The sequence below is a fragment of the Athene cunicularia genome (assembly GCF_003259725.1).
Source record: "Athene cunicularia isolate RWA chromosome 19 unlocalized genomic scaffold, athCun1 chr19_part1, whole genome shotgun sequence".
NCBI lineage: Eukaryota > Metazoa > Chordata > Aves > Strigiformes > Strigidae > Athene > Athene cunicularia.
Window position 1 is genome coordinate 3,066,773 of NW_020799124.1, and position 16,199 is coordinate 3,082,971.

At 53.6% G+C, this 16,199-nt stretch overlaps 1 protein-coding gene across 1 annotated transcript in view; it reads left to right on the forward strand.

Annotated features, from left to right (window-relative positions):
• Window positions 1–7,601, forward strand: part of TBX2 (T-box 2) — a gene marked incomplete at its 5' end in the record, with an annotated part of 14,291 nt that extends 6,690 nt beyond the window's left edge. The window contains 2 exons of the mRNA XM_026861813.1: window positions 4,446–4,449; window positions 7,510–7,601. Coding sequence (XP_026717614.1) covers window positions 4,446–4,449; window positions 7,510–7,601 — 96 coding nt within the window. The remainder of the gene's footprint in view (window positions 1–4,445; window positions 4,450–7,509) is intronic.
• Between the last annotated feature and the right edge of the window lie 8,598 nt (window positions 7,602–16,199).

Genomic DNA, 16,199 nt, shown 5'->3' on the forward strand with positions numbered 1-16,199 from the left:
GTGTATAAGAGACAGGTGCTAAATCCACACACTTTCTCCCCACGTCAGGGAGAAGGGAAGGTGGTTTGGCTGGTGAGATCCCCGACGTCAAGGATTTCCTTACTGTCAGTGGTTATTTTTGAATTTCTTCAGCTAAACGCACAAGGTGCTTGGCTAGAGACTAACATTTTTGGCCTCAAAAGCCTCTGAGATCCCGGAGCGATGGGTCCAGCCGTGCAGCCAGCCCCGAGCTCGCCCCATCCCACACCTGGCCCCGGGGGGCGCCGGAACGTGTCACCGGTCCCGTGGACCCCTCATCCCTGCAGACCCTCTCTGCCTTGGGACAGTTTGGGGGGGGCAAGAGCTCTCCTGGTCTCCCAGAGAGCAAGAGAGCCGGCCTCCACGAGAGGGAGTGTTTGCTTGATCCCAGCTGGACTGTTGGGTTGGTTTTTTTGTGGTTTGTTTTTTTTTTTTTTTTCCCAGTTGCTTTCAAGAGGAGATGCATCCCTCCAGTTTGGGGCCAGCCTCGGGCTGACAGACCAGGCAGCCGGAGCCCTTTGCCTGCATGAATTGCCCCTTTTCCTGGGGTGGGGGGAGAACTGAGCAAAAATTGCAGCTTTCCTCGGTCATACTGCAACGTGCTGCGCTTTGGTGACGCGAGGGGAAATCCTGCTCTTTCCCAGGGTGGATGGCAGGTCCCTGCCCCTGTGCCCCACCATGGGAACAGGAGGATGTTTTCCTCCTTTTGGCCCATTTATTGAAGAGGGGATGATGTGACCGGTGAGTGTTGTGACTGGTCTTGGCCAAGCTTGGCCTACAAGAGAGGGGCTGAGCAAGCCCCCCACCATGGGCAGCAATGATGGGGCACACTGGAAGGTGCTTCATTGCTGGTCCAGGCCTCCTGGATGGGGATGGTCAGAGGCACCCTGACCCTGGATACCCCGGTGTGGCTCCTTGTGGCAAAAAAGGGGCTTTTGCAGCTCACACACTTGCCCTGTGACCTGGGATACTTTGCTGGGACCCCACTTCAGGACTGGGGGGGTCCCACCACCCCATATCTCACTGCTCCCCTCTGTGAGGTCTGGCCGCTTTGAGACCCCACCAATGTCTGTGAAGCCTCCAGAATGGGAAAGAGCTGTTTATGATTTCTCAAGTGACTGCCACAAATCCAAGGCCAAAACTCCCACTTGTGGGGGCGCAGGATCAGGCCCGGGTGCCTTGGTGGCTGCGTGTGCTGTGGGTGGTTTGCAGGAAAGATGCACGACCAGACCGAGCCCTCGGAGGGGACCTGGGTCCTGCCCTTCCCGGGCGCCAGTGGAGCCTGTGAGTGCTCAGACTACCCTATCTGCAAATTGCAGAGCAGATTATCAGCGAGTGTGTCTGAGATTAGAGACCCATATTTATGTCTGCTTCTCCCAGAGCCAGGGAGGCCGCAGCTGAATTTGGTGCAGACTCCTTGGCACCATGGGGCTGATTACTGGGGTAACCTTTTCCTTTTCTGGGAGCATCTGAGAGTGCTCAGATGATTTTCAATTAAGGAAAGAAAAAAAGAGAAAAAAGGAACACACAACAACAGCAACAGTTTCGTCCATCAGGATGGTGGGAAGAAAGTTGGATGCATCTCTGAGATGCCACCAGTTTGTGCAAGCTGTGACCCACAGGGCAGGGAGCGAGTTCCTGGGAGGGGTTGACCCTGTATGCACCCTTTGGTGCTGTAAATTCTCAGTTGAGGACCCTGTGAGAAACCCAGAGATGGTGGGTTCGCAGCTGCAGGCTGCAGAAAAGCTCCAGGGCTGCTTCTGCTTCTCTGTCCCAGCTACATGTGCCCTGCCGAGCACACCCGGCGCAACGCTTGCTGTGGCTGGGTGGCAGAGCCTGGCACGCTGCGGGGAGGGCTTCCTCGTCAAACCGGAGTGAGATATTTTTTTTTTTTCCTAAGGGCTCTGGTTAGGAGAGATGGCAAAGATTTCTGCAGGCTGTGTCCTAGGTAAAATGTCTGCCCGGCTGCTTTGACCGAACCTCAGGCTTTGGAGGGTGCACAGTGGCTTTGCTGGGCCAGCCCGGTGCCGCGGCCATCGGGAGTGGATAGCTCCAGCCAGCCCGAACGGCTTAACAGGTTTAGTGCGGCGTTGTTCTTATAAACAATCACGTGAATTAGTACAAATCTCATTAGATCCATGCCTTTCCTGGCCCCCTGTGTTGCTAACGCCAGGGGCAGCCCTTTGCGGGGATCCCGCGCGGTCTCGGGGTGAAGAAGCTCTTTCCGACGAGCTCCGAGGTGCTGCTGTGGGTGCTCATTTTGGGTTTGCTTTTCTCAGAACCATTTCCATTAAGCTAAATGGGCAGGAGAGCAGAAATCTTAATAGGTAAAAAGCCATTCAAGGTCCCTGGCTATTTTAAACCTGATTTAAAGCTTTGGTCACTCTGTTAAGACGGTGATTCAGCTGACGTTGCCCAGGGGTGCTCCTCACGTCTCCCCTTGTTAAGCAGCTCTGCTCCGGCTCAGCAGCAGCTGGCCCCAGCAGCTCTGCTCTCCCTTGGCTCTTGCTCTTGGCTGGCCAGTAGCCTACTGCCGCAGGGAACGGGGCTGTCTCGGCAGGGTTTTATAGCACGTTCGGTTAAGAGTTTAGCAGCAGAGGTGGTCGGTGCCCAGAAAACATGGGAATTGCAGGTTTAGCCCGGAGCACTTTGGGAGAGGGAATGGTTTTTCTCCCATTGGTGCTGTGCCATGCACGCCTGCTGAACGCTCCCAGCTCCCGGGCAGCAACAGGCCTCCGTGTCTCCCGTTTCTCCTCACAAATCGCTCCAAGAAGCGATGCAGGAGTCTCCCTTGTTCCAGAACCACAGCCGCTCCTGGGGTGAAGCACCTCGGCGGGCGCCTCAGGTTGGGCTCCTGGGAGTTGTAGCAGGAGACACCACAGGAGCTTTAATGACAAAAAATGTTTTTTACATCCCTGCTGAAAGCCTGTTGCTGCTTCACCTCTCGGCAGAGGAGGGATGCGAGCAGCAAAGGACTGGGGCAGGCAGCAGAGCTTGAGAAAGCTGCTCCCCAGGGACCCGGGCTCTGGTGGAGCAGCCCAGGATAAGCGAGCATGAGAAAAGCAGGCTTAGTCCTCCAGTCACCCGTTAGATGCATTTCCAGCTGCTTTTCATCTCACTCTGAGTTTAAAAGCCATCTTATTCCAGCACCGATGCTGCTGCCAGCCCCGGCATGGCTTCAAAGCGGGGCTGTCTGGGGGTGGCCCGGAGGGAGAGGCGCAGGCAGGAGAGGGAGGCCCGTGTCCCAGCAGCACTGCCAGCCCCACGGGAGCTGCAGCCCAGGGGGGCTGGGAGGGCCTGGCCTCCAGCACCCCCCGAGCACTGGGAGTCTGTCCCCACAATGGGTCTGGGGCTTCCCAGGGAAGCGCAGTGGTACGGGGCTGCTTGAGGGGGACGTGCCAGGGATCCTCTTTCTCCAGAGGCTTTTTGTCCCTCTAGCACGAAGCTCAGCCTTGCAGTGGTGAGCGAGGTCACGTCTAAGCCAGGGATCAGTGACCTCTCGGAGCTTTGCATCCCCTTTTTACATTCCCACTTACCTAAACTTCTTCTCCCCTGCCGTGCTCTGCGGTGTGGCCGAGGACAAGCACCAGGAGCGGCCAGTGACACCCACTGTCACATACCTAATTCTGGGGGGACACCGGGGATCCCACAGGGCTACAGAGCGTGCTTGTGAGGTTAGGCATTTCAGCCACCTGGAAATGAGAGGCCGGTGAGTAATGCAGCGCCTGGCAAAGCTGCGATGGTGTTGGCCATCAGGATGGTGGTTATGCCCATCACAGCTCGGGTGACGCTGGGGGATCCCCACTATTACAGAGGGGCCGTTGTCCGAAGTGCTGGGGCTCCCCACAGCCCGAGTGAAGGCTGGGGATGGGGTCTGCTCCATCCCAGGTCATGCACGAGTGATTTCACCCCAACAGTGCTGCTTTAGGAGGAGCTCGAGGGTCTGAACTGCGTGTCAGGCTGGAGGCAAGACCTGAATTCAGCTGATGGTGATTTCCGTGGATTTACTGGAAACACTTTTGGAGTCAGCAGTTGTATTTGCTCTTCCTTTTTGGCTCTTCCTCAAAAGAGAAACACCAGATATGCAGCACGTTATGGTACAAGCAGTGTCTGCTTTCTGGGAATAAGCTCCCAAACCCCCTTCTGGGCATCATGGGGTGTCTTCGTTGTCCCCAGGGCAGGCGCAGGGGAGCGCAGGGGCCGAGTCGGGAGCCTGGGCTGCCTAAGGATGAAGGCACATTTTTTTTCCTTGTCCCCCAGTACTTAGAGGATGAGCAGCAAACCTTCCCTGATGGAAACATGCTGCCCAGACTTTTCTCTTCTTGGCCTTTGTTTGCCAAGCACCCGGATGCGATTCTCTGGTTTTTCCAAGAGCTCTTGCTTCAGCAAATCTGTCGGGAGAAGTGCACTTACTGCTCAGTGACAAAATGCGTTCTTGAGATGGAAAAAGCTCTTTTCAAGGAAAACATGACATTTCAATGGAAAAGTAACTTTGCATGCTGTTTCTAATTTTAAAGCTCTTGCCTTGGAATGCTCCCATGGACTTTGAAATCAGAGCTGGCTCTTATGCTTTCCAGGTTTTATCCACCTTTCCCATATAATTTCAAATCGTTCCCTCTGTTAACGAGACAATATTAATTATGCCTTGGTGGATTTTGCGTAGCTTGCTTCCAAAGCACAGTTTCCCTTATCCCATCCTTTTTTTTTTTTTTTTTTTTTCAGCTCTGGGTTATAAGGACCATTAGGCCAGACTCTGGGAACTGCACAAAGCCCCGTACCTGGCTGATGCCTCCTAAATGGACAAATGAATGGAAGTGCTTCCCTGTATCGCTCTGTACTAGGATTAACTCTCATAGCCACATGCTTCAAATTAATGCATCTGCTCATTTGTGAAGCATTTCATCTCTGTTAAACGTTCTAGCATTAATTTCCCCCTGTTAATCTGACCTGTGTCATGAGGGAGAAATGCTGATTTTTTTATTTTATTTTTTTCCCCCCAAGTATTTTGCAAAGTCTGGGTTTGGCCTCGCTGAGCTTAACTCTTTTAAAAGCAGAGGAGCAAAACCGGGTGAGTGAAGTGCTGCAGCCGGCCGGATCCAGCAGAGGGGAGGCGAGAGCAGAGATACTGCTTTTCCCCACTTCAATAAATTTCGGGAGAGGAGAAAAATGGCTACTGGCTTATTTTTATTATTATTTTCTAAATTAACAGCAATTCGGTCAAGCCGATAACACCAGCTGTGTCAATAGGAACCAACCCAACAGCAAACCAGCAGCGTCAGGTGAAGCAGTGGGGCAGGCAGAAGCTGGGGGGTTTCCCCCATCCCTCGTCCCCCCAATTCCGAGGTCAGCCCCAGGGCTGCTGAGAGCCAGGATCACCCCAACCTCGGCCCCTGGACTCCTGCTGCCACTGCCCGCCCCCCACCTCCCTCGGTGGGTGAACGGGGCAGACGTGGCATTCATCCATCTCACCGGTGGCCCAGGGTCCCCAAATTGTGCAGGGCCTACAGCAGCACCCCTCCTGTCCCCAGCGGGGGTCACTGACCCGGGCACCCCTCCCCGCCGCAGGGCTGCTGCCGACGAGGTCCCGCGCTCCGGGAGAGTGGGGGAATATTTACACTGGAAGATGGTATCGTGGTGCTGCTCGAGCTGTCCTTTGAGGTGAAGCACAAACAGGTTCATTTAAACAAGGTCACCCCTTTAACAGGTTTAAGTGGGTTTCACTGTAAAATGAATTTATTTCAACAAAACCTTTTTTGATAAATTAAACCAGCACAGCTCTGTATATAATTTCTATAAACAATCTTCTCTAATGTTTACCTAACCTGGGCATGCAGAAACTCTTGCACATTAAATATTAGATGAAAAGGGGCTATGAAAGCTTTAAATAATTTTTTTTTTTTTTTTTAAGCATGAAAGCCAGCATGCCATGGGAAAATACTTCACTGCTTTTGAGCTGAGGCTCTCCAGGGTCCTGCTAAGGGGTGAAGGGAGGCAAGCCCCTTGTGCTGCCATGGCTTTGTGTTGGTTTTTTTTTTTTTTATTTCCAGGGCTGTGGCAGAGCTTCAGCACGAGGCTTGGTGGGTTTGCTGTGTACAGGGTGCTGGGTGCTAGCACCCATCCGTGCCCCCCTCTGTGTAGCTGGAGGCTGGCAGTACAATGGCTTATCTCCTCCTGTATCAGGTTTGTGGGGTCCTGTGAAGCCCGTAACTCTCATTAATTTGTGAAACATTAATTAGTTAATTTATTAATTAAAGGGCTGCAGCCCAGCCCTGTCCAGGTTTGGGAGAGCTGAGAACTGTTTGTGCTTTGGAGCCCTGCGGTGTTTGGGGCTGCGCTGGGTCGTTTGCTGAGTGATTTGGATGCTTTCCCTTGATCGCCCTGATTGCAGAGCACCACTGGAAAAAGATGGGCATGACTTCAGTGAGGACACACTGTCTGGCTCATAGAAGATAGCTCTGGTGAGTGAGAGATCTTCTGCCTGCGATGAGACTAAAATTCGCCTGGTAGGGGAGATGTAAGTTTGAGTGAATTTGTGCTGCTTGCCTTCAGGAAGAAGGAAGGGGCAAGTGGGCTGGGAACATTCCTGTGGAAAGCCCCAGCCTGGACAAAGCAGCTCCCTTTCAGCTTTGCTCCTCAGGGGCAGATCACTTCATTGCCTCAGCTCCTTCTTGGGCTGGACTCTTGGACTTGTAGGAAAAATCTTAATCTTAAACCAAGTCCTTGCTGCAGCTGACTTCTCCCTAAGACATCACTGAATCATGTCCCAGGTCCCGCTGTTACGTGAAAATAAAGGGAGTGTGCTTTGCAATTAAGCATATCTCTTAATTGTATTGAGGGGAGGACAGCAGAAACATTTCTCTGAATAATTCAGTATTTAGAGATGCCCTCACACAGCACTTGTCCTGTTCAGATCCTTATCTGGAGCCTGCTAAACCAACGCTTTTGTCACAATTTAAATTATCCAGTAATATATAGACTACCTTTGGCTACTTTAGGGCTGCTAGGGTATTAATCCAATGAGCTGCACCATGGGGCTGTTTGCAAATCAATCAACCGGTGCAGCTGCGGTGGGTTCTGCAGAGACCTGATGCCATCAGGGGAGCACCCACCCTAAAACCAGCCCCCCTGGCACCTGAGAGCCAGCAACTCCCTCCAGCTGGGATGCCCACCACTCCCTAGTGTTTTTTATTGCCTGTTGGTAAAAGTTGGGGTTTTTTTTTTAAAAAAAAGGGTTTTGGGGGCTATTTAGATAGTTCCCCATAGTCTGCTCTGGCAGGTGACAAATAACCTGAAACGGTGAGGTGGGTGCTGCTGGTTAGAGTGTTAACGGTTGGTAGTGGCCAAGCAATGTGCTGCGAGGCACAGCTGCCTGCAGGAGGGAGAAGTGAGATAAAATGACACAGAGATAGAAACGATTTAAAGATTTAAAGCAGGTCCCGGCTGTAGGACTCGTGAGGCGGGAGAGTCCCTGTCTGCCAGGGCGGGACCCAGCGGCCCCCAGCCAGTGCTCCAAGTGGCTTTGTCACTGTTTTCAGTGCAAGTCCATAGAAACCCTTTTTCCTGCGGGCAGGGAGAGCCTGTGATGAGCTCATGAGTTTCTTTGGGGCTTTGTGGATACTAGGATTGCAGGATCTATCTAAAATGTGTGTTAAAAATCAGTTTATCTTCCAACTAAACCCTCAAAAATTCCAGTATCTCCAAGATGTGCTTGGAAGCAATTTATTCTTTTGCTCTTTGTGTTTCCCTGACGCTTTTCAGCATTATTTTTAATGACGCTGTGTTACCAGAGATCACTTTTGGTGGATAACACGGTATTTATGGAGAAACCAACAGCTAAATCTGGTTATCATTGACGTTGCTTATAAAATATACATAGCAATCAAGATACAGACCGTGGCAGTAAATTGAAAATATATTGAAAACATAAAGCATTTTTTCAATTTATTAGTAATATAAAAAATATTTGGGCATTTTTTCCCCCCCTTGTTAAAAAGAAAGATGTAGAAGCTGTTGTAAGGAGAGCTGGAGCAGTGTTGGTCCAAGCGCCAGCGTGGTGTGGAGGGTGAGCAGCGTGCTGGGGTTTGTGGGCTTTCAGATCCCCGACAGCCCGCTCCAGACACGCTCCGGCAGCACCTGGGCCATGGTCCTGGCTACTGAAGGGCTTGTGGAGAGAGCCCAGCCCAGAGCAGAGCCTGACTCAGGGTTAACACCCACCGTCCTGGTCCTAAGGGGTCCTGGGAGCAGGTTTAGGAGCTGCTGGAGAGGTGGTGGCTTTGCAGGGGTGGCATTAAAATACAGGTCAGGTCACTGCTCCTGCCCCCACGGCACAGCGCAATTTGGGCACGTTGTTGAAGGGTTAACCCCGGCCACTGCTGGGTAAGTGTAAAAATATTAATAAGGCTGCCGCGGGTCGCCCTAAAATGGGAATTTACGGTGGTAGTCGGAGCTAATGTTTTGGATCAATGCAACATCCCTTCTCAGAATGAAAAAATAAATTAAACAAACCGTCATAAGGAGGGTATGTAACCAAATCAATCATATTTATTGCATTTAATCAAAACTTGATTCTGTTAAATTTATTCCATATGATAGCCGTGCGTTTCGCGCGATGCTCACCTAGCCGAGGTGGTGGGGGGGGCTTGGTGAGCTCCGCACCGCTCGCCGGAGGGAGGGCTCAGCCCCTGTGTCATTACACCTTATTATATATTTAATAAGATTAGGGGTATTCATTTGCGTACGATGCTTTGAGCCATGCGTGGTGGGAGTGTGTATATGTACCCAGGGAAAGGATCACAGGGGCTTTACTGTGGGTAAATACTACTACACAAATTACTAAATACTACGATCTTTAGTAATCAGTGTCACTCCTGCTCCCTCCTTTCCACCCTGATTGTTGGCTGCATCTAGAGAGCGAGATGCTCTGCCACCGAGCAGCTGCCCAGCACACACCAGCACTGTCTGGCGTGGCCTTGCGGGCAGCTGTGATGGGACAAAACCTCCCCAAAACCCCCAGGCAGGGCCGGAGTGGGGCTGAGGGATGCTGCACAGACACGCTGGTTTACGCCGTGCCAACATCAGGCAATAGAAATGGCAGCCCCTGCTGCTGCTCTTTCCGTGCCAGCAGAGATCCCTGCTCCACGCCATCCCTGCCCTGGCATGGCCTGGCTGCTTTCAGCTCCGCTGCTAACGGAATCCACCTGCCCTGGGCAGAGGTGTCCACGCCTTCAGGAAAGCTTTTACCCCCATCCCACAGGAGCAGGTCACAGGGAGCGAGGGGAGCTCACACCTCCTCTGCCTGCCCGCACCCACCGGGTGCTGCATTTCCATCCTGGAAGGAGGATTTGATCACACAAACCTTCCTTCTCCTCCTGGAAGTTAAATATTAGAATTCTTCCTAGCTGCATATATAATTCACTACATTAATCTTCCTTTAAAACATGTTCCTTCCACAAAGCCCCTCTGTATTGATCCAACAAAGACAATTATATATTGTGGGGGGAGGGGGAAACAGCTGAAATATTTGAGATTGGCCCCTCAGCGGGATTTATTACGTGTCTGAACTATAGTGTCTGCCTATTTTTTATTCTAAGCCTCTATGACAGGGGTCATGTCTTCCTCCATATACTGTACAGTGCTGTGCACTCCGATGGGGCTATATTAAATACTCAGGATGATTAATCACACTGTATAAATAACACCGTTCTGTTGTGTTTGTGCACGCGTGTGGATGTCAGCGGTACCTCTGTCCCGCACAGCCAGAGCGCCCTCCTCAGCAGCAGGTACTGCTGCCCCATGCACCAGGCGCTTGCAGGGTCCCGAGCATCGTGGTCTGACTCTGAAGTGCTCCTTGGTGTGTGCAGAGGGTTGGTCTGGAGACCCTCAAAGTCCTTTCCAACCCAGATTTCTTCTGGTTGTCTGGTTTTTCCCAGCCCGGTCGGTGGCAGTGACCTTTCTGAGCGGGATGCAGTCCCAGGGCAGCTCCTGAAGGTGATACAGGGCATGAGCCTCAGGGCTTTTCGGGTACCCTGCCTCTGCGTGGGAGCCCATCGCCCTCTGCCTCGGGGCACGGAGGGCGCAGGGTGGTTGATGCCCTTTAGGAGAGGGATCATGTGCTGTCTCTGTCCGTACCCCTAAATAAGGAGACAAAGCAGAAAGCATCTGCAAGCCTGACTGTGTAGGGAATGAGAAAATAATGAATTACCAGGATCGACTGTTTGTAAATGTGTGTGAGATTAATGAGCAAAAGCTTCTCCATAACACAGAAGGCATGAAATCAATCCCGCGCTCCGAGAATAATGAGGGAATCAATAGGATTACGAGGTTAAGGCTGGAGTAAACCTGAATGACAGCTGCAAAATAAATTTTATTTGGAGGACGTGGCTGGGGTTAAATGAAACGTAATAAATAATGTAAAGCATTTAAGGGGTGGGGAAATGGTCCAGAGATGTAAGGAAGAACAGAAGGCCCCACAGTCGCTAAATCTGTCCAGTTTATATCCATGGTGTGTTTTCAGAGGCATACGATGAGTGTGACATACACCATGCCTGTGGCTGGGCTAGTGCCACTGAGAGGTTGTCCCCTGTCCCCTCGCTGTCTGGGATGGGGACAGGAGTGTGGTGGTGGCAGCGGTGCTGCTGGGACCTTGGGCTGCAGCAGTGGCACCAAAGCAGGAGAGGGCTGTGCACGTGTGAGCCGTGTAACACCACCCGGGACGCATTCAGGGCGCATCGCATATGAACTGCAGGTTTGTGCATCCCTTTTCCCCTGCGTTTCTCTTCTGGTGTCTGATCAAAAAAAGCTGACGCTGCCACCATCCCATTTCCCACCGGCCGCAGACATCCTGAAAACCTGCTGCAGGGCATGCAGACCTCTCTCTGCAGAGCCCACAGCTGGGCTTGGGGCTCACACGTACCCCCATGCACCCATCCGTGGTCACTCAGGGGGGACACGGATCCTTCCAGCAGCAAGAGCCTGAAGCCACTCCATGCTCACACCTGCGGTGGGCACGTCCTGGCCTGCTCTGGGCATGGGGCAATGGGGCTGCAGCTGGACGGGTTCGGTGTCCTCCTGAGCTTGGCTTTAGGAATAAAAGATGTGCAGGTGGGAGCAGGGCTGGGATTTCTGGTTGTTGAAGAGCTCGGTGTCGAGTCTGCTGCTCTCTGAGAACTCAGCGACTTTCGATGCTTCCGTGAAAATTGAGCTGCTCTGAAAAACTGGCCACAGGGATGGGTGCCAAACCAGTCTGAGCGCTGAGGTTGTAACAGTTGCACTGATTTTTTTTTTCTGGCACAGTTAACTCCTGGTCCTGCTCTTCCCTGCGAAGATTTCTTAGGGAAGGAGATCTGGAGTTCCCAGGACACAGTCAGTGCTTTAGAAGCAGAGCCCAGCCCAGAGAGACATTAGCTGCTTCTGCCCCCGAGGAAACACGTATCTGCTCCAGGAGGAGCAGCTCCAAGCGGGGATGGGACAGCGGAGATGTTGCTCTTGAATCTTCATGTAAAAAAACCCTCCTGCTTCCTTCTGGGGCTGGTTCCCAGGAATCCCCACGGGGCGCTGCTTCCCCCGGATGCTTTTCCATCAGGTTACCCTGCTCTGCCAGGACGTGTCCTCCCGGAGCGATCCGTGTATGCGGCTCAGCCCTGCTAATAACGGCTGCGTGTGTTTTTTTCCAGTCATTAAGTGTATGACTAATAGAGCTGTCCTGGCTGCATAATGCACGCTGACAACAGGGAGCCTCAGGGGAGGGGAACAGAAATAGAGGGATATGAAGAAAATGGCTTAAATTTATCCCGGGCCCGGGTTTTCCCCGTAGGTGTTACGTCCCCGCTGTGCTGGGGAACCAGACAGTCGCCTTCTGCCGCCGTTCCTGCTGCAGCAGCTCTGTGTGTCCGTCTGTCCGTCCCAGTGCAGCACGGTGGCACGCTGTGCCATGCTCTGCCCCTGTGTGGGGGATGCCGTGGGCTGGTCCCTCGTGGGCGATGGCCCTCTGCATCCCGACCCACCCTGGGTTCAGCTCTGGCGGCACCAGCACGGGCCGTTAACTGCAGCGCTGGCCGGCTGTGGTTTACCCCACTGCTGCGCTCTGAGGGTGTGCAGGGAGGGGGTTGCGAACCTCTGCATGCACAGGCAGGGCCCCGCTGCCTGCTCACCGCCTGCCTGCTGCCCGTGCAGCGCTGTGCCCCCAGTCCAGGGCAGCACCTCCCCGCCGGGGTCCTGCAGCCCCACCTGCCTCCCACATGAGACCTCTCTGCAACAGGATGCAGAAAAATGCCTTTAAGTTTCCTTTTAATAGCTCCTGTAAATCTTATTTTATGCTAAAGCTAAAGACACATTTATTATTGTCATAAAGGAGGAAGAACTGGTGAGTCCCCAGCTGGCCCCAGACCAGGTGACTCGGGAAGAGCAGAGGCAGCAGGTCGAGGGCCATTTGGCCCATTTGGGGACATATCAATGACACCAGGTGAAAAACTCCGACTGCTCACTGTGTGCAGACCCAGTGCTTGGGATGGGCTCAAGGAGCCGAGGGGCCCTGGGTGCAGCACACGGAGCCGTGGGTCAGGGCTCGGGGACCAGGCTGGGGAGACACATCTCTAAGCACCCAGGTGCTGGTTTTGCTCCAGCACCTTCCATGCTGTAAGAAGCCATGCAGGATGCTTTTTTTTTTTTTAATGTTTTTATTTAATATTTTTAAACCATTGTACAGGCAATCTCTATCCCAAATCCCAGCCCAGAGGTCAGTGGAGAATTGGCCCTGCACCTGCAACCTGAAACCAGCTCTGCCTGGCTGGCGAGCCTCACACTGCGCCGCTAATTAAGGGTTCGGGGGGTTGTTTTTCTTTTCTTTCTTTTTTTTTTTTTTTTTTTTTTTTTTTTTTTTTTTTCTTTTATTTTGAGATGCTGTTTTGAAGAGCATGGCCAAGAATGGGAATTTCATACGGTAAACAGAAAAGCTGTTCTGAAGTTATTTATTGGTTCTGTTTTCCAGCACGTGGACCAGTATTGATTTATTTTGCAGTGTCTCTAGAGGCTTCTTCAAGGTTAAAATGTAGACATCGCATGTTAGGCTGGACTAAATACTGGCAGGAAAACACATTTGGCTCTTTTAATTGGAAAAACATACTCCTTTTATCACCCTGAGGCCAAGACTCTACCACAGCAGTGTGGGGAGGGCAGGGGAACGTATACAAGCGGCGAGATGCTCTGGTTTACGCTTGCTCAGGGGATCTGGTGGGAGCGCAGAGGCCTCCAAACCGCAGACGGCTCTGGGGTCCTGCTGGGCCCCAAGAGCAATTCCCAGGGGAACAGAGGGGGCCAGGAGCCATCCTAGGTGGGGACACCGGCTACGAGCATCCTGCTGAACAAACCTGTGCTGGGTTTAGGAGCTGCCGTGGCCAGGTTTGGTCTCCGCTCCATTTTTGCTGCTGTGAGCTCATCCCAGTCACCTCTGGGGGGGACGAGGCTCCCACAGCCCAGCAGGGATGGCTTGGTGCTGGTCCCCAGCAGTCGATGGTAGGGGCTTCTCCCAAGCAGAGATGCTGTGCATCAAGAGCAGGAGAGACCCACACGTGCCTACCTCAGACACTGCGACCCCCTGTTTTCAATCCATATATTTGCAACCATTATTCAGCTGGAGAGGGTGGTGGGAAGAGAATTCTTCATCCCTAAGAAGAACTTGAAAGCCCCTTATGTCCTCAAAGTGCTTTCCCCATGCTGCTCCTTACTGCTTGCGCCCCTTTCTTTGGCAGGTTAAGGGACTCGCCCTGGGCCATTGAAGGAGGCAGTGTCAGAGACAGGATGGCTGCTGCTGCCGCGGGTCCCCCTTCTCCATCACTCCCGAGCCGGCTGTGAGTGCATGCAGCAGGGGCGGAGGTGGGGAGCTCTGCTGGGAAGGTACGAGCTGAGGTTTAGAAATCATGATGTGTGAATTGAAATGGGAAGCAACGGATCTCAGGAATCACCGCAACTGCTACAAGGTGTTCCTGAAGCTGTCAGCAAGCCATCTGCCTGCTCGCCCTAGGTAAACACCACGCCGTGGCCAGCCCTCCTTGGAAAGCTGTGAAGTGGAGGGGTCCCATGAGGTGAACCCCACCAGGGTGGCGGCGTGGTCCCGGGTGGGAGCGGGAGGAAAAGGGCTCCGGTGCGTGCACGTGGAGAGAGCCGTGCTGCCTCGCTCGTGTTGGGGCTCTGGAGCCCAGCCCTGGCTGCGGCGCTCACTCCTCGTAACTCATCCCAGGGACATCCGCGGTGGGGAGGCAGTGGGCGACTGCGCGAGGGCCGCCGGCCCTGACACACAATTTATGGCTCCGGAGGAAAAATAGCAGCCGGTTTGGGAGCAGAGCGGCGTGCAGGAGAAGCACGCCTGGAGTCAGGCTGCTGCCCGGGTTCTCTCACTCAGAACATGTTATTCAGGCGTTGGTTCTGCCCGTTGCTCTCCTGTGTGCCACAGCCACCCCTGCTGTGGTGGGTGCAGCGGGGAAGGTGAGGAGCACGCATGCAGCAGGGCACAGCTCAGGACACGGGGTGAAAAGTTTGCCATGCTCCTTTCCCACTGCACATCACAGCTCCCAGAACAGCTTGGGTAGTGGGGATGTCACCCTGCCCCATGGGGACATCTGGGTCCCCGATGCCTTTTGCCATCAGGCACCTACACGGACCGGTGCTTGTGGCGAGCCGGCTCGGAGGCCACGTGGAGCAGCAAAATGGCCACGGGCTGGCCCCGTCTGCAGCCCGGACACAGCCGAGGCAGGCGGGCAGCCCTGAAACGGCTGATTAAAAAAAGCTGGGTGACCTGGGATGACACGAGTGGCTGGTGAGTCAGTACGGCCCCAGAAAGGCGCCCAGTGGGTCGGGACTGCAGCATCGCTGCCAGCTCCGAGGGCGGGAGTGGGGCGAGTGGGTGAGGCAGACCTGGCACGGGGGGGGCTGGGGGGCTGCTCGTGCTTCCCCACAGAGTTGGGGTGCAGCCCTGGCCCCACAACCTGCTGCATGCCCAGGACTGTTAGTCGTGCTGTGCCTCAGTTTCCCCTCTGCACAGGGGACAGTGGGACCCCTGGCCTCAGGTGCCCAGGGCGATGCCCTGAGCTTTGCTAAGTTCTAAGTGAGCTGGAGAAACACAAAACTGGGAAAGAATGAGTATTTTCACAAAAACGGGCAAACGGGTGTCAAGGTCCATCTGCACCTGGTGCAGCCGTGCAGGGAGGAGTGGGCAGGGTCCTGATTTTGGGGCTGAGCCCCCTCGCTGAGGGCGCCAGGGTCTGCGTTAGCCCGAGGTCCCCGCAGTGCCAGCCAGCACTCTCAGTCCTCCCATCCACTCACAATTCAAAATAAATACAGGGAGTGAACGTAACCTTGAGTGTATAGTCTAAAGCTTTTAAAACTCTCCTCCGATTCTTTTAACTTCCCGCACATCTATCCTCTGCACCAGCCTCCTCATTTCTCTTTCTCTACAGTAAACTTACACCGTTTCTAAAGTGCCCAGAGAAGACGTCGTAGATGAAATGTTGCTTTAGCTTAATTTCCTATTCCTAACATACGCTTTAATTAATGTCATTTGCTTTGATTTGCTGCCAGCATGCCAGTGCGGCACTTCCTTTGTTTCCCAACCCTTACCATAACCTTGTGGGAATGAGTATCAGGTGTTCCCAGCTGATTTCATCTGTTCCAGGGCATTTATCTTGAGCTCCGTGGCTTTTCTGTGCTGCGTCGGTGGCACCGGCACAGAGGCAAAACCGCAGTGTCCTCCTTCGCTGGAAGAGCTGAGGATGTGTGGTAAGCAGAGAAGGATGCTTGTACGTAGAGCACCGACCAACATTTCTTATCCGTGTTTTTCACACTTTCTAGGGATGGGGGTTCAATCCAGAGCAGCGAGGAGCACGGCAGAGCAGGGGAGAGGAAGGATGGGATCCCCGGCTCCTGGTTTCTCTGTGTCAGGTTTGGAGAGGTGTCCCTGCTGCCAGCCTGGGCACAAACTCGTGGTGATGGAGCGGTGGCTGGGGTCCAGGGCAGAGCCCCCTTTGCCCCCTCCCGGAGCTGGCTCCCAGGGGATGGCAGGGCCCAAAGCAGTGGTTGTGCTGAAGCTTGGTGGTACAAACCTCCTTCATCCCGCTGCACTGAGCAACAGGGCTCTGTGGGTGAGAGCAGCATCTCCTGCTGTCCCCACTGCTCCTGCTTCTCCCCAGACT